This window comes from Heptranchias perlo, chromosome 7 (genome assembly GCF_035084215.1).
Source record: "Heptranchias perlo isolate sHepPer1 chromosome 7, sHepPer1.hap1, whole genome shotgun sequence".
In the NCBI taxonomy this organism is placed as follows: domain Eukaryota; kingdom Metazoa; phylum Chordata; class Chondrichthyes; order Hexanchiformes; family Hexanchidae; genus Heptranchias; species Heptranchias perlo.
Genome location: NC_090331.1, coordinates 94,669,638 through 94,695,303, shown reverse-complemented (window position 1 = coordinate 94,695,303; position 25,666 = coordinate 94,669,638). Strand labels below are relative to the sequence as shown.

At 43.2% G+C, this 25,666-nt stretch overlaps 1 protein-coding gene across 2 annotated transcripts in view; it reads left to right on the top strand.

Moving 5' to 3' along the window:
* Positions 1-25,666, top strand: part of LOC137323964 (protein FAM117B-like) — a 198,860-nt gene that overhangs the window by 150,246 nt on the left and 22,948 nt on the right. For both annotated transcript variants that reach the window (XM_067988123.1, XM_067988122.1), the window contains one exon: positions 12,704-12,856. In XM_067988123.1, coding sequence (XP_067844224.1) covers positions 12,704-12,856 — 153 coding nt within the window. The remainder of the gene's footprint in view (positions 1-12,703; positions 12,857-25,666) is intronic.

The following is a 25,666-nucleotide window of genomic DNA, read 5'->3' as shown; positions in this document are numbered from 1 at the left end:
GCACCTCCCAAACCTGCAACTTCTACCATCTAAAGCACAAGGGCAGCAGGTGCGTGGGAACACCACCACCTACACATTCCCCTCCAAGTCACACACGATACTGACTTGGGAATATATCACCGTTCCTTCATCGTCGCTGGGTCAAAATCCTGGAACTCCTTACCTAACAGCATTGTGGGAGTATCTTCACCACAAAGACTGCAGTGGTTCAAGAAGGCAGCTCACCACCACCTTCTCGAGTAATTAGGGATGGGCATTAAATGCTGGCCTTGCCAGCAATGCCCACATCCCATGAATAATTTTTTTTTAAAATTCCTGTTGAACGTTACTATTGAATCTGTTTCCATCACCCTTTGAAGCAGTGCATTCCAGATCATAACTCGCTGCGTTAAAAAAAATTCTTCTCATCTCCCCCTTGGTTCCTTTGCCAATTATCCAAAAAGCTAGAAGCAAGCCACTGATCGCTAACTAACTAAGTCCATGACAAAGCTGTTGCTTATTATGTGTGACTGCATATTACCAGCACCTTTTTTTTAATGGACTAGTTGATCGCCTGTAGAGTTGCACATGGGGAGCCAAAACCAAAAGTATTCAGCTCAAGCAGGGTTGGAAGGCAGGTGAACAATTACATACAAGTAGGGAAGGGGAGAGAGTGGAGGAAGTTGTTCAAAAGGGACGGGGTGGGGGCTAGGGGAGCAAAAGTAGAGAAATTACCTCAGCACAGAGGTGGCCTGGATTTTTATTCATGTGGAGGGGTGAATTTTTATTTTCAGTTGGAGGGGGGTTGTGAGCTTTACTTTCCCTTCATCAAACCCTGAAATTTCTAAGTTATACTGTACCTCTTGACAGGGTCTGAAATTTCTCTTGGTTCGTTGAAGAGTGTGGGAGGCGCTGCTCAGCAACGGTTATCCTCCTATATGGAGGAGATGGTGGGTAGGGAGACGGGGGAAGGGATGGGAACTGGGGCAACTATTGCACAGAAACTACCTCTGCAGAGGGGAGGTGTCAAGTGAACTGTGCTGCCCTCCACTCCCATGCCCCCAATTTTTTTTGGCGGTTGGGGCGGGGGGGAGGTGGTATTACTTTCCCCTTCTGGTGCCTATTTTGGCGGAGATGGGATGGGCAGTTCACTACCTTTCTATTGCAGGCCCTATTTTTGATCTTAGTGCAAGGGTTGGTTGTAATGTGACCTTTCTTTCCCCTGTGGTGAGAGGGGTTGGTGGGGGGGGGGTGGGGAGAGAATCTTCCCTTACACCCAGACCCCCAATTGGGGGACCAGGAGTTTCCTTTGCTGTGCAACAAAATTCAAGAACCAGTAGAGGGATCAGTTTGTCTTCTGGTCAATCCCTGCTTTTGCTCTGAGTGGGGGCTCTACTCACCAAGCACCAGGCTTCAGTTAACAAGGACGTAACATTTTAAACCCTACCATCAGTTCTACTGTATGGGACACCAGGCTTGATGGACAAGATGCAGCACTCTTAAATTTGATAACTCCTATCACAGCGCTGCCCACGGGCATTTTAGTAGGTTTAACCACAGGGGAAATGTTACTTTTTGACGAAACGTGCTGCATGTACCAAATTTAATATATAATAGATGGCCATGGAATATTTTTAGGAAGTACCTAATCGCTGTGTTGTACTCCTATAGTTTGCAGTCGAACCCTTTCGGTTGCAATTCTGTAGCTTCATTATTTTTCCTCTTCGCTTTACCACAAAGCAATCATAACAGGAATGGTGGGAATAATTGGTAGCTGAAATATGAGATGCAGGCATCAGGTATAAAAGTGTAACGGGAATTTAAACACACTGCACTTGCCCCCGTTGTTTTGTAGTGTATTGCGACACACTGAACTATAGTAGCTTATCATTTGAAAACACCAAGCCGTAAATTCCCCTGGCAGCTCTTTCAAAATTGTTGAGGTGTCATGACTTGGGTTGCTGAATGTGTCACCAAAATAGAGCCAGAAGTCAACTGGCATTTTGGGGGATTTCTAATGTTTTTTTTGTGGTGCTGTGTGATGAACCAGGAATATAATGAAAGTGATGACCAGTTTTGTTGGAGTTGTGCGAAAATAGCCAGAGGTGAATTGTAAAGAGGTGAGGACATAGGAAAGAGAGCTGTAAAGGAGGGTAAGAAATGCTTAGAGAATCTGATTAGCGAATTTGTAACACTATCGAAGAATCTAATCTGTACCTTAATGTAGCTGGTTGTGTTGTGGCCCTTATTTTTGTGGGCAGCTTAGTACGCTAAAATTTAAATTACTCACATTGGCTATATATAGGATGCATTCCGGAATGTTTTTAAATGTGGCAAGAGCTATAATGTTGGAACAAGTAATATTATTGATAATACATTCTGGTTTTGATATGATGCAGCAGTGCAATAAGAGTTTCAAGTAAGTCCTTGCATAGAAATTGGCAGGATTTTTTAACAAAAGTCCTTAGTTTGTCAGAATTAGGTTGGAAAGCCATAGATCGCATATTTATAGGCTAAAAGTAGACCGCAGACATGAAATGGTTTTGAAAAACCATCCTTCTAGTAAATGGGATCTGTGGAGAATAGAAAATAATCATTCAGTGGTGCTTGTGAGTTATCTTAGGTGCAACTTCAGTCATTTGTTTTCTGTAAACTGTTGGTGCATAATTTATAGTATGTTTCTGTACAGTAATTTTTTCCAATTTTTTTATTGCCATTTTGGGTGGTGGACTTAGTTTAGGTGTGGAATGATGTATGTGGTGAGGATCATATATTGTGGTCCTACACATTTTGTCAGCATCACTTTAGTGCTGGGCTGTGGAGGGGAGATTGGGGATGACCTATTTTGTGGTTGGATTTTTTTTGGAAATGTTTATAAAAGTGTAAAACAAGTAAATGTTTATAAAAGTGTAAAACAAGTAAACTTTTTTGAAGCTATTTTTTTTTGTTTGGACCAATTATCTTTAGTCCAGAAAAATGAGAGATTTGCATTTAATATTGCACTGCTAATAAAATTAGCATTGACTGATACTGGGCTCAATATTTGCTTTTGTGTTTAGAAGTTTTGTGGCTTTTTTTTTATTTGCTTGGGACAGGCAAGTAATCCAGAAAGCATAGGTACTTTAGTTTTGCTGCTGGATGCTGGAGAGAGCAGTACTGAAGTGGAAACTCATGACTTCCAAATGCCTTCTATTTTGTACTTCATCTGCATGCTATCAGACTCCATTGTGCCCATTGGAGGACTAATAAGAAGGAGAGCCCCATTAAGCATTGTATGTTAAAGGCACTATATAACTGCTCTTGGGACAGTAAGTTGCAGTTATATAGTGCCTTTAACATACAAACCTCCCACGGTGGAGGAGGTAAAACAAAAAAAATAAATAGAAGGATGGGGAGGGGGAAGATTAGAAAAAGTGACCAAAAGTTTGGTTGAAAAGTTGGATTTTATGAAGCTTTTAAAGGTTGGAGCGAGAAGTGAAGAGTCATAATGGTTTAGGGAAGGAGCTCCAGAGAACTGGACCAGGGTATCTTAAGGCTGTGCCACCATGTAGGGCAAAGGGAAGGAGCGATACTTGGGAGACCGGAGTCAGAAGACACGAGTACAGTTTGAGTTGTAAATCTGGAGGAGTGCGCAGAGCAAAACTAAGGAGTGTTTGAAGATAAGGATTTAACGTTTTGGGGACAGGGACCTAGTTTAGGTCAACATGATTAGGAATGGTGGGTATTGGATAGAATACAATCGCATGTTTCACGATCTCAGGATGTCCCAAATTGCTTTACAGCTAATGAAGTACTTTTGAAGTGTAGACACTGTTGTAATGTAGGGAATCGCATTAGCCAATTTGTGCACAGCAAGCTCCCACAAACAGCAATGAAATAAATGACCTGATCATCTATTTTAGTGATGTTGGTTAAGGGATAAATGTTGGTCAGGACACTGGGAGAACTCCCCTGCTCTTCGAAATAGTGCAATAGGATCTTTTGCGCCCGCCTGAGAAGGCAGGCGGGGCCTCGGTTTAACATTTCATCCGAAAGATGGCGCCTCCGACACTGCAGCACTCCCTCAGTACTGAACTGGAGTGTCAGTTTTGATTTTGTGCTTAAGTCTCAGAGTTTTGAACAAGTTGGAGGATGGATGGCCATCAAGGAAGACACTGGAACTCGTGTCCAGAGGTGACAACTGTGGGATCGAGGGTTTCAGTGGTGCAGGGGCAGAGGTCGGAGCAGAGGTGGATTTGTTGCAGAAATGGGAATAAGCAGTTTTGGTGATGGATAGAATGTGAGGTTTGAAACTGAGCTATGGGTCAAGCAGAATGCCAAGGTTTTGCACCATCTGGTTCAGTGCAAGCATGTGGTCAAGGAGGGCATTGAGGTCAGTGGTCAAGGAGGGCATTGAGGTCAGTGGCAAAGGAGCGTAGTTTATGGTGGGTCTTCCCAATGTTCAGCTGGAAGGAATTTTGACTCTTCTGATAATTGATATTGGATTGGCATTTTGACAGCACAGAAGTGTTCGTAGGGTCAGTGGAAGGGTTGAAATGGTAGACCTCAGTGTGCAAATGGAAACTGAGCCTGTGGATGACATTGCTGAGGGGCAGCATGTGGATGAAAAGGATGGGGCCAAGGATCCTTGTGGGACTGAAGAAATGACAGTTCAGTGGTTGGAAGAGAAGCCATTCCTGGAGATGTGCAGGCTGCATTCAGACAGTTAGAGGAAAGAAAGAACTTGCATTTATATAGCACCTCTCATGACTTCAGGACGTCCCAAAGTGCTTTACAGCCAGTGAAGTACTTCTGATGTGTAGTCACTGTTATAATGTAGGAAAGGCAGCAGCCAATTTGCGCACAGCAAGATCCCACAATCAGCAATTTGATAATGACTAGATAATCTGTTTTGTTGGTTATGTTGATTGAGGGATAAATATTGGCCAGGACACTGGGGAGAACTCCCCTGCTCTTCTTCGAAATTGTGCCATGGGATCTTTTACGACCACCTGAGAGGGCAGATGGGGGCTCGGTTCAACATCTCATCCGAAAGACAGCACCGAAGATAGTGCAGTGCTCCTTCAGTACTGATACTCGAGTGCCAGCTTAGATTTTGTGCTCAAGTCTCGGGTGGAACTTGAACCCACAACATTCTGACTCTGGCGAGAGAGCTACCACTGAGCCACGGCTGACACTGACAGCCGCATAAGGGCAGTCCCATGGAGCTGGACGGCGGAGGAGGGTGGTGTCGACCATATTGATGGTTGCAGTTAAGTCGAGGATTCATAATGCAGTCACAGAGGCTGTCATCTGTGACTTCAACCAGGGCATTCTTGGTGCTGTGAGAAGGGCAGAAGAGAATTGAATGGATTCAAAGAGGGAGTTTGAGGAGAGATGGGTAAAGTACTGGGAAATGACAAACACAGTCAAGGATCTTAGGGATGAAGAGGATGGTTAGAGTCAAGCGTGGGTTTTTTGAAGAGAGGTTTCACAGTTTTGTAAGCAAGTGGGAGAATATCTGAGGAAGGGGTGCCATTAACATTGTCAGCTAGTGTGCGTGCCAGGTGGAGTAACTGAGTAGGGAGGAGATCAACGGAGCAGTGATTAGGGGCAGGAACTACAAAGCAGTAGGGGATCAGGGCTTGAGTGCTGGGAAGGTTGGGGGCAGAGGTAGCTGGAAGCATGGTTATGATCTTGGAGAAAAAGAGGTCCATGAGCTCTTTTTCATTTGAGGTGACCTTGAAGGGGGCACTAAAATCATTTCCTGGATGTTGTTGGAGCTGCTGAGTTTGCATTCTTCATATTGGTCATGAGCCTTCAGTGCCCAGCTCTTATCACCAATGACACACTATCAATGTGGAAGTATCTTGAATAAAAACAGAAAATGCTGGAAAAGCTCAGCAAGTGAGACATCTGTGGAGAAAGAAACAGAGTTAACGTTTCAGATCGAAGACCTTTTGTCCTGAAACGTTAACTCTGTTTCCTTCTCCACAGATGCTGCCTCACTTGCTGAGCTTTTCCAGCATTTTCTGATTTTATTCCAGGTTTCCAGCATCTGCAGTATTTTGCTTTTGAAGTGGTAGTATCTTGAATCTGATTGTCACCTGCTGTCAGTTATTTTGCTGCATTAATTTGTGCTCACTTGGATTTTGAGTTCAATAATACCGAGAATTTATTTGGTGGGATTTTAGTGTTTAACTTTTTAGAAGGGACTGTGTGGTTTTATTATCTCGCTGTTGGTTGTACTCCCAAATAAGTTTGGAATTATTTTCATGTAGTTGCTGGCTTGGTTCTATCCCATAGTTTGTTCCTTATGCCAGCATTGTCCAGATTTCATGAGATTTGTAAGCTTTGTGTTGGCTGTTATTGGGTCTAGGCTTGTCTATTGTGCACTCAAAACTGTGTTTCTTTTGAATTTATGCCCTTCTGATTTTTTTTTATTTGTTGGTTTGTGTACTTGAAGTAATCTTGGCATTTTCTCTAGTTTTTTTCCACTTTTCATCAACCCTAGACAGGGCTACAGTTCCACAAGTGTCATCGTCCTTCTGGTGCCTCACCCCAGTGCACATTCTTTGTGCGTGTGAACCTAGGCAGTAAATGCTTGATAGGCTTTTCAGCTGTGGGGCTCATCACAGCTGAGCCTGTTTCTGCCTAACCGGATCCAAACATGCACACTTTTCCAGCAGTGGGATGCTGGTTGAGTACCCCCCACCCCCAACCCATCCTCCTTCCAGGCCAAGGCCACTGAGGTCAATTGAAGAGCCCCCATTGCCAACCCAGCTGAGATCAGTGAACTCAGCACAGACCAGGAATCAAACCTGGAATTTTCTAGTCTGTATGGCTCAGTCACATTGCTGCCATTTACCAAAAGCCATCATGGGACTATTTTTGCCATTTTCATCTATTTGAAGGTTTATGTTTTTGTTTGTGTAGCTAATTATGGAATTTAACATATTGTCTTAGCTAGTGTTTGTGCATTATGATGTGCATGTTGTCTTCCATATTCTCTCATCTTAAATAATTTTTAATGACATTGGGCTATGTCCTATTTCCCATGTTTTTTGTTTTTTTTATGTTAAATTCTTGGGCTTTTGATGCGTGAGCATTTATGCCATTAGGAGGTGGCAATCAGGCACCAATATGTGCCCTGTATCATTTTTTTTATTACACTAGGTTTATGGAGCAAATTCAGTTGGATGCACTTCCCTCCTTTCCCTCCGCATTCCGTTCTCCCCGCCCTCCTCCCTCCTCAGTACTTATGCTGCTACAACCATAATCTTGTAGCCCGGCCACATTTCACTGATGTGCAGAGAGTTTGACATTCTTATGCATTGTTTTTGACCGAGAATGGGAACAAGAGATGGGTTTTCTGTGTAGCCTGCCAAACACAGCTGAAGTAATCCAAAATACTGAAAATATAATAAATAATATAAGGGGTAACGGTACAACTACTTACTAAATGAGTTTCAGTGCAGTTAAATTGGGTTTGAAGAGCAATTACACGGCATTAATAGTAACAAACATTCAACTAGAATGTGTGCAGTATTTTTTTTGTAATTGTTCACATCGGTTTTTAAAAAGATACTGATACCATTATTTCGGTCTTTAATTGCAGTCCTCACCAAATTAGAAACTAGAGCAAGATTTCAATTCCTGTTTGAGAGCGTGAACGAAGAAATATTCTTGAAGTTCATAATACTGTATTTGTGGTTGGCTGTCTATACGGGCTTTTTTGGCAGATCTGGTCCTAAAGAGCTACGCAGTTTGAAAACAGAAAAATCTTCAACGCAGTAGTCAAAGGGTTAAAGTGAAACTGACTGTTGCGAGAATGATTTTGGTGAGCTGTGATTGATCGAAGCCTTGGTGAAGGAGGATGCTCATCAGCCCTCAACCAATAAAATATTTTCCTTAATTTTCCCTCTTTGCCCAGCAGCCCTGATTCCCGCAGTGCGTGTATTAGCTGTAGGTAAAAGGATTTCTAGCACCTCCGTCACCGCTGATGGAGGGGGGTGGATTGCTGATCAGAAGGGATAGAGTTCATGCTGTCTGCAGTCTAGCAGGCTCCGTGAGGCACATGGCACTTTGTACGGAACTAGTGAAGTAAAACAGGAAAGAATAGAAAGGGTCATTTGAGATGCAGAACGCATTTTCTGTTAAAGCCACGGAAACTTGGAGCGTCATTGATATGTAAATGTCGGTTTATTGATGAGAGGACTCCATGCTGCAGAAGAGAGGTGCGCCAGCCAGGCTATTTACATCTCTGGAATGTGCGGATGTTGTTCACATTGTCGACTCGTCAGAAGGCTGTGAAATTTATCATTTGCAATGGCTGCGAGAAGGTTAATGCAGGAGGTGAGGGGCTCAGTATTAGGGAGATAAAATAAAACTAAATAATGAGAGCATGTTTTCCTTTTGAGCAATCCCTTTCCTTGAGAAAAAAATTGTAAGAAAACCTTGGTTGAAAAAGGAAGGTTCTGTTGTTGGGGATGAAATTGGATTACACGTAACTGATTCAGATGTACATTTAAAAGCTGCTGGTAACATGAAATGCATTTATTTGTCATGTTTAGAGCTACATTTATTTTTAAAAACATTTGAGAGCTTTGTTGCATTTTTATTTCAAAAACAAATGCATAGATTCATTGTTCTACTTGAGGGGAAGATACATTGCTATTTGCAGGTTAGAAAGGAAATTGTATATTGTGCACAATTGGTTTATGTTTTTGTTAGCACATTAGAGTTACTGACTCACAAAGATCTCCTTGATCTGAGAAGTACAATTTATTTTTAGCTGTCAAAATTAAATGTTATATTTTTCTTTGCGAGGGGGAAGGAGCAGTCGTATCTGAATTTTCTGTTTCACATGTGGCAGAATGTTTTGAACACATCATTCTACAAGGTCCTACTTGGTGGTTTGGGGTTATTTCAGTCACTAGCTGTGATCAAATCAGTTGCAGAATACATTTATTTAATGTTGAGTGTTTTTAGTCCCTGGATTATATTATCCACATGATGTTTTGATTCTTCTCTCATCAATTACAGCAAAGATTTTAGAATAATCAACTTCTGCAATTCACCCTCAAAACAAAAAAATGCTTTGTCGGTATTATGCTTGGCGTCTTGAGATTTTTGTATAAATCTGGGGCTATTTTGTGAAATTATAATACTTCACCTACACTTTTGCACTCCCTCTCACTTGCCCTCCCACCTCATTAGTAGTACCCTGTGCCACATGTTCTTTCCTGGTCAAGAAAGCAACAAGGCACTCTGCTGCTAGGAGGTACATTAACTGCTGTCACATTGAGCGAGATCAGCAATTCAGAGCGTACAATTGCAAGAGCAATTTCATGTCTTACGATTCTGTTGTTGCCACTGTGCCTGAAAAGATTGTTTTGGTGTTTTTTTGTTCCCCTCCCCTTAAAATACAACATTAGGATCGGGTCAGTATATTTGCCGTGAGGATTGTCACTGCTGATTACTACATTTCCAGCCCAGTCAAGGATTTGGATGTTTGTTTTTCTGACATCCAGTTTTTGGTCAACTCTCCTACCATAGTAAGATTTAGTGGAGTGAAGAACAAATATGGACAAGAACTGAATGCCAGAAGTGAGAGTGACTGCCCTTGACATCAAGGCAGCTTTCGACCGAGTATGGCATCAAGGAGCCCTAGTCAATGGGGATCAGGGGGAAAACATTCCAGTGGCTGGAGTCACAACCAGCACAAAGGAAGATGATTATGGTCAGTGGAGACCAATCATCTCAGCCCCAGACATTGCTGCAGGAGTTCCTCAGCAGCATCATAGGCCCAGTTATCTTCAGCTGCTTCATCATTGACCTTCCCTCCATCATAATGTCAGAAGTGGGGCTGTTCACTGATGTTCAGCTCCATTTGCAATTCCTCAGATAATGAAGCAATTCATGCCTGCATTCAGGAAGACCTGGACAACATCCAGGCTTGGGTTAATAAGTGGTAAATAACATTTGTGCCACGGAAGTGCCAGCCAATACCATCTCCAACAAGAGAAAGCCTAGCCAAATTCCCATGATATTCAAGACATTACCATCACTGAGTCTCCCACCATCAACATCCTGGAGGTCACCATTGACCAGAAACTCAACTGGATCAGCCACATAAATGCTGTTGCATCTGGAGCAGGTCAGAGGCTGGTTATTCAGTGGCAAGTGGCTCTCTTCCTGACTTTGCAAAATCTATCCTGCACCGACAAGGCACAGGTCAGGAGTGAGATGGAATGCCCTCCACTTGCCTGGATGGGTGCAGCTCCAACAACGGTCAAGAAGCTCGACACTATCTGGGACAAAGCATTCTGCTTGATTGGCACCTCATCCACCAGCCCAAACATCCACCACCGCCATACCGTGGCTGCTTTATGTACTATCTGCAAGGTGCATCAAGGCTTCTTCAGCAGCATTTCCCAAACCCATGACCTCCACCTAGGAGAAGGACAAGGGCAGCAGGTGCATGGGAACACAATCATCTCCAAGTCACAAGGAATTCTGACTTGGAGATATATCGCCGTTCCTTCATTGTCGCTGGGTCAAAATCCTGGCAGTCCCTACCCAACAGCACTGTACCTTCACCACACGGACTGCAGTGATTCAAGAAAGGTCATCGCCACCTTCATTGGGCAATAAATAACAGTCCAGAGAATGATTTTTTAAAATCATTTTTTGTTGCCCTTTCTCTCTTTTCCCCCCCCCCCCCCCCCCCACACACAACTTTTCCTGAAGGTGTCAGCTCCTAATGAGGTAAGGTTCCTTGGTGCCAATCATTGTCATAGATACCTCACTCAAATGATCATTGTTTGTGTGAGCCCAGATAGTGAATATAGGTAGGCTGTTTGACCATGGAGGTATTGCAGCTCAGCCAGATTCTGCCTTTATTTGTATACACCTATATTTTCCATCGGTTGTTGGATAGCAATGAGGAGCGGGAAACTCGGCTGATTTATCTTTTTTTTTCCACTTCATGACGCTTAGACCAGTTGGAACAGTCCTGCTACCACTCTGACTAAGATCAGCTAATTCTGTTTTTGCCAGTTCTGAAGAAATGGTAGTTACCCTTCCAGATCATGTAATAGCTATCTTGTGCAGCTGAATAAATATGTTTGTTCATGAATCAGAGGCCCATACTTGTGCCCATGTAGTCAGCAATTTTTATAGACAGAATGGAATTGTACACGTTTGCAATTGAAGTGCAGGTGCTGAGAAATATGCGACTACTGAGGGCTGCACTATTGTAGTGCTGAAAGGACCTTCATTCTGTATTCAAACTCAGACTGAGAAGTTAATCTGAAGCTGGCGCACAGCAGAGACTACTTTCTGGGGGTGTTACTGCATTCTTACCATAATATACTCTCGAGTCAGATCATCAAGAGCAAATGGTGCCTTTACAACAACAACTTCAATTTATATAATGCCTAGAAAAAGTCACATGGAGAGTTGACCAAATACCTGGTCAGCGAGGTATGCTTTCAGGAGAATCTTAAAGAAGGAAAAGGAGATGGAGAAGCAGAAAGGTAGTGCGGGATAGGATATGGGCAGCAGAGATTTGGATGAGCTGAAATTTGTTGAGGTTGGAGTCCAGCCAGGAGAGTATTGGAGCAGTCGAGTCTAGAGGTGACAAAGGTATGTATAAGGGTTTCAGCAGCAGAAGGACTGAAGTAGGAGTGGAAACAGAAGTAAGCAGTCTCCTATGATGGAGAGGACATGGAGTCGGAAGCTCAGCTCAAGATCAAACAGGGCACAGAGAATACGTACAGTCCAGTTCTGCCTAATGTGCTAGCTAGGGAGGTTGATGGAGTCAGTAACAAGGGCACAGAGCTGGTGGCTAGGCCCAAAGCCAATGGCTTTGGTCTTCCCAATGTGTAACTGAAAGAAGTTATGGCTGATCCAAAACTGGATGTCGGACAAGCAGTCTGACTGCATGGAAGCAGTGAGAGAGGTAGTTGAGAGGTAGACCTGAGTGTCATCAAAATGCATGGGGAAGCTGACCCCATGTCTGCTAGTGATGTAATTAAGCATCCCAAGGCACTTCACATTGGAGGGAACCGGTACCAAGCAGGAGTAAAAGAAATGACTGAAGACCAGTTGCAAAGGGAGGTTTAGGGGAATTGAAAAGTAGGACTTAGTGCAAGAACTTTCAGCTGTCGAAGAGGAAGGGATGCAGGTTCAGACTCTTACCACTGCAAGGAGGGATGCACAGGAGGCTAGACTGTGGATCATGGTCTGGATGAGGTTGTGGAGGTAGGGAGGGATTTATGGACAAGGATTTTGAAATCTGTACACTTGGGGGGAGTAGTGGAGGTCAGTGAGGACAGGCTGATGGCTGTGTAGAACAAGGTGTGGGCAGCAGTTTTTTTGATCACTGACCTGACTCCCAATTCATACTACAGCTCTTGTATCAATACACATTGGAAGCTGCTTTGCCTCTATGCAAAAGCAGTAGTATAATGTTAACACAAGTGGTTGAAATCCTTCCACTAAGGAGATCCAGTTCCTCTTGATGTCACCATAGCAAACCTCCTTTGTTGTTTTACTGTTAATGGCTTGGCGATTTGCAGCTTGTAAAATTGACCAAGAATTTCTGAGTTTATCATTAGTAAACAAGATGTTGCATCTTTTACGTTCTGTTTTTAGAATTGACTCGCATTAATTTGTAAAAAGCAGTTTTGCAGTTTCCTCAGTAGTGATGTGCTGTTTTGTTAAAATTCTTGTGTTCTAGGGACCCATTCCAAAGACTGTTTTGATTCCAGTGGCAATTCCTATTTCAAAGTCGACTGTTTCCCGATTCCGCAACAGCGTTGAGGGTCTTAACCAAGAGATTGAGAGGATTATTATCAAGGAGAGTGGGGACAAAGAGGAACAGATGATGATTGTAAGTGTTTCTTTATCCAGAGCGCCCTCTGGCTGCAAGGTGCTGCAATAATTCGAGCCAGGCTGCATTGGTATTTATTTAGCTTGTTTACATGTAGATGCATCTTGTGTGGTTGCCAGCGAAAGCCTTGACCAAAAGCTGTTCAGAAAAGCACAGGATTTAGTATGTATACATAAGTTGAATAACTGCAATGGCGTGCGTGAGATGTTTTCTGCCTAGGTATATTTACTTTCTGTAAATGTGATGAATAACACCAGAACTGAGAGATTGAACTAATTCCAAGCTCAGTCCACATCTGGCAGTTTCAGAGAATAACAGCGGTGCTGCGAAATTTCAGCAAAATGTTTCAATTTGTTAGGGTTGCTACTATTTGCCCCAGGCAAAACAGGACAGGCGCAGGGGGCATCCTGTTAATCCATGTGCCAAGTCCAGGGCAGACCCCGCTCAAGCATGCACAGAGCAGTCTTGAGGATCAGGGATCAGAAACCAGACTGTCACCATGTAGTTCGTGGACAAAGTTACAGTTGAAGAATCAAGTAATACGGGAAGCTGAGAGTTTTGTGGATAGCACGTTTCAGGAGATGATCACCCTGCAGCTACAGAGAGAGAGACACTACCAGACAGACTAGGAGGAATAGGCAGGCAATGCAGGAGTCCCCTGGGAGTGTGGCACTCACAAACTGGTATTCAGTGTTGAATACCAGTGAGGGTGTTGACACCTCGGGTGAGTGCAGTCAGGAGCAAATCCACGGCACGGGGGAGATAATGCGGTTGTTATAGGGGATTCGATAGTCGGGGATAAACTAGTGTTTCTGCAATCTGCTGGCGTGAGTCCCTCATGGTGTCAGGGTAAAGGACATCACAAAGAGGGTGCAGAACATTTTGAGTGGGGAAGGGGAACAGCCAGAAGTCGTGGTCCATGTGGGAACCAATGACAGGAAAGAAAAGGGTTGAGGTCCTGTATCAGAGTTTCAGGAGCTAGGGAGGAAGTTAAAAGCCAGGACCTCAAAGGTAGTAATCTCTGGATTACTCCCAGTGCCACGCGCTAGTGAATATAGGAATAGTAAGATAAGACAGGTAAATGCGTGGCTGGAGAAATGGTGCAGGAAGGAGGCCTTCAGATTTCTGGGGCACTGGGACCAGTTCTGGGGCAGGAGGGATCTGTTCAAGATGGACGGGTTGCACCTCAACAGAGCTGGGACCAGTTTCCTTGCGGGGAGGTTAACTAGTGCTGTGGGGGAGGGTTTAAACTAATTTGGTAGGGGTGTGGCCACCAGGATGAAATATTAGAGAGTAGAAACAAGGTGCACATTGGGTCCGGAGGGACCAATAGCACTAGAGTAAAGAATAGTTCAGAAATAGGAGGGTTCAGACAGGGCAAATGCGAGGCAGTCTAAGATGGGTTTGGAGTGCATGTGCGTAAATGCACATAGTGTGGTAAATAAGGTTGGTGAGCTGCAGGCTCAAGTTGCCACATGGGACTATGATATAGTGGCAATAACAGAGACCTGGCTCAAAGAAGGGGAGAATTGGGTACTTAATATTCTTGGCTACAAAAGATATTCAGGAAAGATAGGGAAGGAAAGAAAGGGGATGGCAGTATTGATCAAAGAAACTTATAGCACTGGAAAGGGATGATGTAGTTGAGGGGTCAAATACAGAATCTATTTGGTTAGAATTAAGGAACAGTAGAGGAACTATTACACTACTGGGTGTAGACCATAGGCCACCGAATAGTTGGAAGGAAATGGAGGAGCAAATTTGCAGGCAAATTACAGAAAGACGCAAGAACTGTAGAGTAGTGATAATGGAGGACTTCAATTATCCCAATATAGACTGGGACAGTAACAGTGTAAAGGGCAAAGAGGGAGAGAAATTCCTGAAATATGTACAAGAGAACTTTCTTGAAGTGTGTTTCCAGCCCAACCATGAAGGAAACTGTGCTGGGTCTGGTTCTGGGGAATGAAGTGGGGCAGGTGGAGCACGTTTCAGCGGGGGAGCATATGGGAAACAGTGATCATATAATATCTTTAGGTTTAGAATAGTTATGGAAAAAGACAAGGAACAATCAAATGTGAAAATACTTAACTGGAGGAGGGCTAATTTCAGTGAGTTAAAAAGGGATCTAACCCAGGTGGATTGGAATCAAACATGGTAGGTCAAACAGTAATTAAACAATGGGAGGCCTTCAAGGAGGAGTTGGTTCGGGTGCAGGGTAGACACATCCCTACGAGGGGGAAAGGAAAGGCATCCAAAGCTAGAGCTCCCTGGATGACTAAAGATAGAGATTAAAATGACACAGAAAAAGGAGGCTTATGATGAATGCAAGTTTCATAATACAGTAGAGAACCAGGCTGAATACAGAAAGTACAGAGGAGATCTAAAAAAGGGGAGTAAGAGGGGCAAAGAGAGAGTATGAGAATAGATTAGTGGCTAACAAAAAGGGAACCCAAAAGTCTTTTATCAACATATAAATCGTAAAAGGGTAGTCAAAGGAAGGGTGGAACGATTAGGGCCAAAAAAGATCATCATATGGAAACAGAGGGCATGGCTGAGGTACTAAATGAATACCTTGCATCCGTCTTCACTAGAGAAGAGGACGCTGCCAATGTCACAGTATAGGAGGAGGTAGGAGCAATATTGGACAGGATAAAAATAGATGAAGAGGAGGTACTTAAAAGATTGGCAGTACTGAAAGTAGAAAAGCCACCCGGTCCAGATGGGATGCATCCTAGGTTACTGAGGGAAGTAAGGGTGGAAATTGCGGCGGCTCCGGCCACAATCTTCCAATCCTCCTTAGATATGCGGATGGGACTGGAGGATTGCAAATGTTACACCCCTGTTCAAAAAAGGGGAGTGGGATAATCGGACAGTTACTGGCCAGTCAGCCTAACCTTGGTGGTGGGGAAATTTTTAGAGACAATAATCAATCGGACAAAATTAATTGACACTTGGAAAAGTATGGGCTAATAAATGAAAGTCAGCACAGATTTGTTAAAGGAAAATCGTGTTTGACTAACTTGATTGAGTTCTTTGATGAAGTAATAGAGAGCGTTGATGAGGATAGTGTGATTGATATTGTGTATATGGACTTTCAAAGGGCATTTGATAAAGTATCACATAATAGACTTGTTAGCAAAATTAAAATCCATGGGATTAAAGGGACAGTGGCAGCATGGATACAAAATTGGCCATTGGACAGAAAGCAGAGAGTAGTGATGAACGGTTGTTTTTCAGACTGGAGGAAAGTATACAGTGGTGTTCCCCAGGGGTCGGTATTAGGACCACTGCACTTTTTGATATATATTAATGACCTGGACCGGGTATAGAGGGGATAATTTCAAAGTTTGCAGATGGCACAATACTCGGAAATGTAGTAAACAATGTGGAGGATAGTAACAGACTTCAGGAGGACATAGACTGGTGAAATGGGCAGACACATGGCAGATGAAATTTATCGCTAAGAAGTGTGAAGTGATACATTTTGGTTGGAAGAATGAGGAGAGGCAATATAAACTAAATGGTACAACTTTTAAAGGGAGTGTAGGAACAGAGAGACAAATCTTTGAAGGTGGCAGGATAAGTTGAGAAGACTGTTCTTTTTATTAAAAAAAAGCATATGGGATCCTGGGGTTTATTAATAGAGGCATAGAGCACAAAACCAAGGAAGTTCTGCTGAACCTTTATAAAACGCTGGTTAGACCTCAGTTGCAGTATTGTGTCCAATTCTGGGCAACACACTTTAGGAAGGATGTCAAGGCCTTAGAGAGGGTGCAGAAGAGATTTACCAGAATGGTATCCAGGATGAGGGACTTCAGTTATGTGGAGAAATTTGAGAAGCTGGGGTTGTTTCTCTTAGAACAGAGAAGGTTAAGGGGAGATTGGATGGAGGTGTTCAAAATCGTGAACGGTTTTGACAGTAAATAAGGAGAAACGGTTTCCAATGGCAGAAGGGTTGGTAACCAGAGGACACAGATTTAAGGTGATTGGCAAAAGAGCCAGAGGCGACATGAGAAACACTTTTTTACGCAGCAAGTTGTAATGAACTGGAATGCACTTCCTGAAGCAGTTTCAGTAGTAACTTTCAAAAGGGAATTGGATAAATACTTGAAGGGAAAACATTTACAGGGTTATGGAGAAAGAGCAGAGGAATGGGACTAATTGGATAGCTCTTCCAAAGAGCGAGCACAGACATAATGGGCTGAATGGCCACCTCCTGTGCTGTATCTACCATGATATTGTGATGACGTAATGACATGCTATCATAAAGCTCGTTGTATCTATTTTAGTATTGTGTGTGTCTATTTTGAATGAAATTCCTACAGACACCTTAAGGGTTTAGGTTTGATGCCAGTACAACAATTCCACAGAGTTAGACTGAGCCCTGTAGGTGAGTGAGTGTGATTAATATCAAACCCCAGCCAAGGTATTCCCAATGGTTCATCTTGATTAAAGCAGTGAAAGCTGAGCCATACAGACTGGGAACGTGGAGGTTCAGCTCTTGGTCTGTATTGAGCTGGTGATCTCAGTTGCAGTAGGAATAATGGGCCACCAAGTTAGAGGGGAGGAAAACAGCCAAGGTTTTCCCTCTTGATTGAGCACAACACTTGCTGAAAAGCAAAGTACCACTAAGTGTCTGAGCTCATGCATCAAGAATGGGAAGATAATTGGCTCCTTGGAATTTTACCACAGCAAGGAGTTGATACCTGCAGGAATAGAGAATATCGGAAAGCATGTGGGGCGGAGGGGGGAGAAAAGTTCCCTGCTGATCTTATGATCTAGGCCATTTGTCCTTCAGGTGAGACCAGCCAAAGTGTGAAGAAAATCATGTCTGTAGGAAATCTGAAATAAAAACTGGAAATGTGCAGCAGATTGATCTGTGCATGAAACAGTTTCCGTTGTTGTGAATGTGAACCTTTATCAGGGCTGGCATGGTCAGGCTAGAGCAGCTCCTTTCATAGGACTGACCAATCGAGACATGCATGGGAAATCAGAGTGGAGAAGAGAACCGTCGATTTCCTTGTTATATTCATGATTGTGTTAGTGCTGCTTCCTGCTTTCATTTTGATTTGGTGAATTTCGTTGGACTTCTCATTTCCTCCCATCCTCAGCTTCCCTCTCCTATTCTGGACCTACTTCGCCACCTGTGTCAGTGGGCTTTTTGCTGATATCTAGTTCAAGCCAAAAGATTCCACAGCTATTTGAAATATAATCCTTACCAGCATCTTTCCTGCAAAAACTGTATCCTTTTCCTCCCAGTTTCTTCACCTTTGGAAGTGCTCTGATTACTTCATTTTCTGCACAAGAGCTTCTGAGATGGCTTGCTCTTTTGACTGCTTAGCTTTTCCTTATCTGTGGTGGGGATAGTCCTTGATCACATCCACCCCATTTTCCTTGGCTTTCGCTTCCCCCTCACAACCACAGAATCGCTTCTCGTCACCTTTTATCCCACTAACCTACATTCAGGTCTGCCATTTCTGCGAGCTACATTGTGACCTGAGCACCAAATGCATCATTCCTCCCGCCTTTGCTTTCTGGAGTGACTATTACTGACACAACACATTTCGCACTTCTTCACTGGCAGCGTCTAACCTTGCAACTGCAGTAGACACAACACCTTTTTTAAAAATAAAAATAGAAAATTCTGGTAACACTCAGCAGCATCTGTGGAGAGAGAAACAGAGTTAAGGTTTTAGGTGGATGACCTTTCATCAGAACTCATTTTTGTAAAACTGACTTAAGTGTGATCCTCTCATCTATTTTGACATTTCCGGTCCCCCTACGATTCTCACTGTGATTCCCCCCTCCCTCTTTAGCCTCCTATGCTGTTCCAGTTAAGCTCAGTGCGAACCTTTGGAGTTGCATGCTCCTCCTGGACACCCTTCAGCCCACTTCACCAATTTTAGATCTTAGCTGTCCCCAATTCTCTGCAGGGTTCTCACAGTAGACATCATTCACATTTAGCAGTCAAGGTCAGGGAAATCGTTGAAAGGATGACCATACCCATTTTGAGTTTGGTTGCCATTCTCATTTTGAGTTTGGTTACCATTCTGGCTGCCGAGATGAACAATGTACTTGCTTTGGGAGGTTCCTGCAGATCAGAAAGGGAGGGATTTTCTTCCCACTACTTTATGATCCTCTTTCTTTCTGCCCTCCATCATATTTTGACATTTCCATTCTGATGCCGTTTTGCTGTAGTTCTAGTACTGTGGAAACAGTTAAACTGTGTCGTGAATTCCACAGCAGCTACAGCATTAAAAAGTCCACAAACCCATACACGTACAAATATTTGTAAGTCATATTTCATGGTTTATTTCTGGCTGATATACCAATGGCAGGGGAAGTCCATACGTCAGAAATCACAAAAATGTTTTGATGGGCTCCGAGAGGCCTGCTCAGCTACTCAGTCCATCAACAGCCAGATGTCAGCACATCTGGTCGTGGCAGTTTTTATGTTGCCGTTGAGGATGACTTCGACTCCAGCAATGCATGTCAAAACTTTTTTTAGACTTCCCCTGACATTCCAGAAGTAGCGGTTCAGTAATATCGGGATACAGTAGTGTGATTATGATTCTGGACCAGAAAGCCAGACGTCATGAGTTTAAATCCCACCATGGCAAATTGTGAAAGCTGCCAGATTAGTGTTTTAAAAACCCAACTGGTTCATAAATGTCCTTCAGGGAACGGAACCTACCCTCAACTGGTCTGGCCTAAAGGTGACTACAATCCCACACTGCGTGGTTGGCCCTTAATGCTCTTCGAGCAACTAGGAATAGGCAATACATGCTGCCTTGCCAGCGCCGCTCACACCCAAGAACAGTTTTTTTTTTAAAGAGAGGAAAAGCATCTGCGCAGGAGTTTGGCAGACACGATCAGCATCAAGAACACATATTTCTAAACTGGCAACTTTCTTTGCTCCTGGTCTTTCCACATTTGTTACCACTTCAGAACAGCGGGCCTCGAGGCATTGGTTTTAACTCAAATGAGTATATTACCATATTATTTCACCAAAAAATACTGGGCACTCAGCACTTGTCTATACTTATCAGTGCTAATGTAAAATCAGTGGTTGTGATAAGAAGAGTTCTGGCCTCTTTGTAACATCATTTTTTGATGATGACATCCACCTGTTTTAATGGTGTGTTTGAGGAAATTTCTTATTAGTGTTGGATGCATTTTTTTTTGAATAATTGTCTCCCTCACACTACTGATGATTGCTAGCTCTGGGCTGGACTAAGATTCCATGGTCATCAAGTGCCTTCCAGTAAATAACCCAAGTTTTGTGTGCGCCTTATCAGTAAGTGTTGGTAAGGCATTCAACGATGGCGAGCATCACAGCTGAGCCCACTTCTGTCCACAAAAATGCATTTTCAGTAGCAGTCACTGAATAGCAATCTGGAGCCAGACCACTTTCTAATATTCTCTCTTCCTGTTTCCCCCACCCCCTTGCTGCTACTCAGGATGAGATTATTACAGATTGGTAATAGATCCAGCTGTTTTACATTGGGTAGTGCCTTTAATCACTAGGCCACTAGGTAAGCTTGGCTTTTCTTCTGTGAATTTCAGGTATTAGTGAAACCAAATTGTGACTGAGCTGAGTGAGATATACATATTATGCAATCAGGAGTAATGAAGCTTTCTTCTCTAAAGGAGGATATGCAGTTAGCTCCGATGGCTCACGAGAGGTACACAAGACTCATTCCACAGCTGGCTGCCATCTCTTCTTACAGTGATCCTTTTTATTCTCGTTCTGTTGGTAGCTGAAGTGATTCATCTGTGGTTATGGCTTTTATACTTTGACTCCAAGATTTAAATCCGGATACAGATGTGTCTTTGAACGGAGAACGCCATATTGCAGTATGAGATGATCCAGTTCCATAATGCACAAAGGGTAAAAGTGTGTGTGGAGTGGTACAGAGCTCATCCTGTTTAAATAATGGAAATGCAAGAAACTTCAGAGCTTTCATTATATGTTAGCTGTGTATATATGAAAATCTCAACTTTTTAAAGTCTTTTCGTATCAAAAAGAATCCAGGAATGGGCAGTGGAGCTGAAGTTCATTGTAGCAAGGTGTTATTGTAGGACAGGTCATGGTACTTCTTTCCTTTGCTGTATTCTTGCTATTTATCTCTTGTTATCACTGAAAGGGCATTGTCTGCACGATCTGCAGAAGTTAGTTTGCTTTACACCACACATGTTATCTCTAGGATTTAATGCGGTATACTGGTGGGCGTCTGAAAGTTTTAGGTGACTGCACAGTCGATTTTTTTTCACCGTGATTTCAGTAATGTATGATGTTAGAAATGTGTTATAGAAATTTACGGCACAGAAGGAGGCTATTTGGCCCATTGTGTCTGTGCCGGCGAAAAAGAGCTATCCAGCCTAATCCCACTTTCCAGCTCTTCGTCTGTAGCCTGATAGGTTACGGCACTTCAAGTACTTTTTAAATGCGATGAGGGTTTCTGCCTCCACCACCCTTTCAGGCATTGAGTTCCAGACCCCCAACACCCTCCGGTGAAAAGATTTCTCCTCAACGCCCCGTTAATCCCTCTACCAATTACTTCAAATTTATGTCCCTTGGTTATTGACCTCTCTGCTAAGGGAAATATGTCCTTCCTATCCACTCTATCTAGCCTCCTCATAATTTTATACACCTCAGTTAAATCTCCCCTCAGCCTGGTAACATCCTCTTAAATCTCCTCTCTAATGTAATCAGATCTTTTCTGTAATGTGGTGACCAGAACTGTACGCAGTACTCAAGCTGTGAACTAACTAGTGTTTTATACAGTTCTACCATAACCTCCCTGCTCCTATATTCTGTTCCTCGGCTAATAAAGGAAAGTATCCCATATGCTTTCTTAACCACCTTATCTACCTGTCCTGCTCCCTTCAGGGATCTGTGGACATGCACTCCAAAGTCCCTCTGTTCCTCTACACTTCTCAGTATCCTCCCATTTATTGTGTATTCCCTTGCTTTGTTTGCTCCCCCCAAATGCATTACCTCACACTTCTCTGGATTGAATTCATTTGCCACTTTGCCACTGACCAGTCGATTGATATTTTCCTGCAGTCCACAGCTTTCCTCCTCACTATCAATTATACAGCCAACCTTTGTATCATCTGCAAACTTCTTAATCATGCCCCTTACATTTAAGTCGAAATCATTAATATATACCACAAAAAGCAAGGGACCTAGTACTGAAACCCTGCGGCACGCCACTGGAAATAGCCTTCCGGTCACAAAAACACCCGTCGACCATTACCTTTATTCTCATTATGCTCTTTTGAACCGTGAGAAAAATACCAAGACTCTTCCGAATCTAGGTTGTGTCTGGACTGAATATTTTGAACTATTTAACACTGAGATGAAGTACTAGTGATTACAAGCGTGGAACTGGCAGTTGTAATGGTGGTAAATAAGAGTATCACACAAAAGCATTACTGACTTAACATTGAAGTATATATACTTGAGCATGGTTTTTCCCATTGGTCTTATTCAGTGTATTGATACCAATCACAACACTGCCTGTTAACAGTTTGTGTGTCTTGTGTGGTGATGGACTTCAATTTAATTTTGTTCATTTTCTAAAAAAATGCTGCAGGCCTGCAAATAAATCGCCAAATCGGAAGCAGGACCAGATTTAGAAAGAAGGTAAAGGTTAAATTGCAATGGGGTTGTAGTAGAGATGCTTTTGTGTATGGGTTTGTCACTTCTAAACTCATTTTCAAACATGGCCACCATTTTGGATTTATGAAGATGTAGTTGTCAACTTTGAAATCCAGCAGAACACAAAGCTTTAATTTAGACTGCATTCGCTTCCTATCGTCCCATTTGCAAGGCAAAATAGCTGCAGCATTATTATGCAGAGTATTTTGTGATTATTTTTTTTGCTTTTTGCTTTTTTTTTAAAGCAGAGAGTATGCCTAAGAGTGGCTCTTTTTTGGAAATAAAGATCTGATTTCTTTTGTTCCAGCGCACCTGTTCAGTTCTAAATGAGAGTGCTCTTTACTAGGTTGAATAGCACAGCAGAGCCAAACAGCTGCACAGCGAAGCAGCATTAAAACCAGCTTTAGTGCTGGCACCGGTCTCAGCAGATGGATTAGGGAATATCTCTCAGCTACTGCAAGGCTAGAAAATTTTCTTTGAGTGGTCACTGATACCAGGCCTTACACCTTCGACCCACTTCCTTTTGCTTCTTCGACCCCCTCCTCCCCAACCACCATCAAAAGATTTATTTTAACTAACTTTTTTTAAAGCCGAAGTATTCATTGACAATTCAATCACAATGCATTTGATTTCAAAGAAAAAGAATTTAAATGAAGAACTGTTGTACAACCTCTTCGGCAGCCCATTGAAAATGATGCCATCAAATTCAATAGCCCAAAATGATTTCAGTGTTCCTTCTTCCGTCCTGTTTTTCATCCTGGCATATCCTTTTCTCAAAATGCAAAGAGGAATGAAAGAACCCGGCATGGAGGCAGCAGTTGCAGGACTGCAGTACATTTGATTTAGAGCCAAATGTCAGCCCAATTGAAGTAAAATGTTATTTCATTCAAATTAGTTAAACTTTCACATACAGTAAGACGTTACTGTTCTCTGAAAGGGTAAACACTGTCCTTTTCTTTTAAAAAAAAAATTGCACTCCCGTCTCCCACTTTGCTGCATCTAAATCCTCTGCCCTCAGTTTTTTTTCTTTCCCATTGCTGACCTCAGATCTGTTATCTCCCACCTTTGCCATTTGCCAATTCCTGTTTGTTGAAATTCTTTGTTCAGAATTCTGCAATCATAAGAGCTTCTATCGAATTTCTCAAGTTGTTTTCCAGTTTGTCTAATGTTTTCACTGGCATGTTGCCCACTACAGTCAATCATAGTCGGACAAACTCCAGTTGACCCTTACAACGGCTACCAGTGGATGCCCAGTCCTCACTTAAAAAATTTTAGTCAAATGGCACAGACTACCTGTCTGTCGTACAAACTCGTGAAGCACTCAACACAAGGAATATGGCAGACTCATTCGTTAACTTCTTCAATGTTGAAACTTTCTTCTTCCCACTGCAGAAATGCACATAGGTCCAGCTGATTACAAAAGCGGCCCTCCGCTCCCAGGTGACAGAGTAACATGTGGTCAGGGAACCTCCACCATACTGTAAGATTCCCTTGTCGAGCTGCATTCTACGTTGGCTTGCGCGGGGTTGCGGACAAAACATGAAAGCGGGGGCAGAGAGGGGAGAGGATCTTTAGATCCCACACAAACTCCTACCTACAGTATATGTTGAGGTGGGTATGACTTCTGGTCAGCCAACATAGATTCCAATCAAGTGATCCCACCAGAATAATGTATGTGAACGTTGGGTGAAGGCAAGATTGGACTCAACTGCGATCTACCCTATAGTTGAATAGCCCATTCAGACTTACTGTCAAGGCACACGTGCATAATGACCACTGAGGCACAGTAGCAGATGGCACCTACTGCCTGTGGGACTGTACCCCCACAAAGAATCAACACCATCAGGAGAGGAAAAATCTATCCAAGGCTATTACAGATATGTCCTGAATGTGAAGTAAACCTGAAAGAAAAGTTTCAAGTTGGTCAGTTTTCTGCAGATCACACATGCAGTACAGCTGCAATCTACATGATGGATGCACGCTTCACTCAGGAGTCAGAGAAACTTATAACTCAAACTTAAATGTTGCAAAACCACTATTGTCACTTAACCCAACTTAGGCCCCCTGGTCTTTACCATGTGCAATCCATGGTGGCAGTGGTTCTGAAAAATTGAGGGCTACATACCCATCTCCCTGTTTTTGGTTGACTGAGTAAGGGTTCTCTGCAGGAGGTATCTAGGCAGTGCTAACTTAGATTTGTTATATACCAGCCATTATAACTCTCTGTTGCATATGCATCAGTCCACGGCAGCATTGGTAGGATTGACCACTGCACAGTCCTTGTGGTGACCAAGTCCCATCTTCACGCTGAGGACACCCTCCATCGTGTTGTGTGGCACTACCACTGTGCTAAGTTGGATAGATTAGGGACAGATCTGGCAGCTTAAAATTGGGGCATCCACTAGGGGCTGTGGGCCATCAGCAGCAACAGAAATGTATCCCACCACAATCTGTAAACTTATGACCCAGCATATCCCTCACTCCTTCATCACCATCAAACCAGATGACTAATCTGGTTCAATGAGGAGTGTAGAAGAACATGCTAAGAGTAGCAGCAGGCCTACCTAAAAATGAGGTGCCAACCTGGCGAAGCTACAACACAGGACTACGTGATGCTCAACAGCAGTAGACTATAGACGCAGCTAAGCGATCCCACAACCAATGGATAATGTCAGAGCTCTGCAACCCTGCAGCATCCAGTGGTGAATGGTGATGGACTATAAGCAACGAACGAGAGAAGGATCTGCCATGATGGAAACAATTGATGGTGTGATGGAATACTCTCCACTTGCGTGGACGGGTTCAGCTACAACAACACTCAAGAAGCTCGACACCATCCAGGACAAAGCAGTCTGCTTGATTGATACCCCATCCACTGCCTTAAACATTCACTCCTTCCACCACTGTCATACTGTGGCTGCAGCACGTACCATCTAAAGGATGCGCTGCAACAAATCACGGCTGCTTCTTCGGCAGTACCTCCCAAATTTTCCACCTCCACCACCTAGAAGGACAAGGGCAGCAGGTTGATGGGAACACCTCCACCTACAAGTTCCCCTCCAAATTACACACCATCCTGACGTGGACATTTATCGCTGTTCCTTCATTGCTGCTGGGTCAATATCCTGGAACTCCCTACCTAA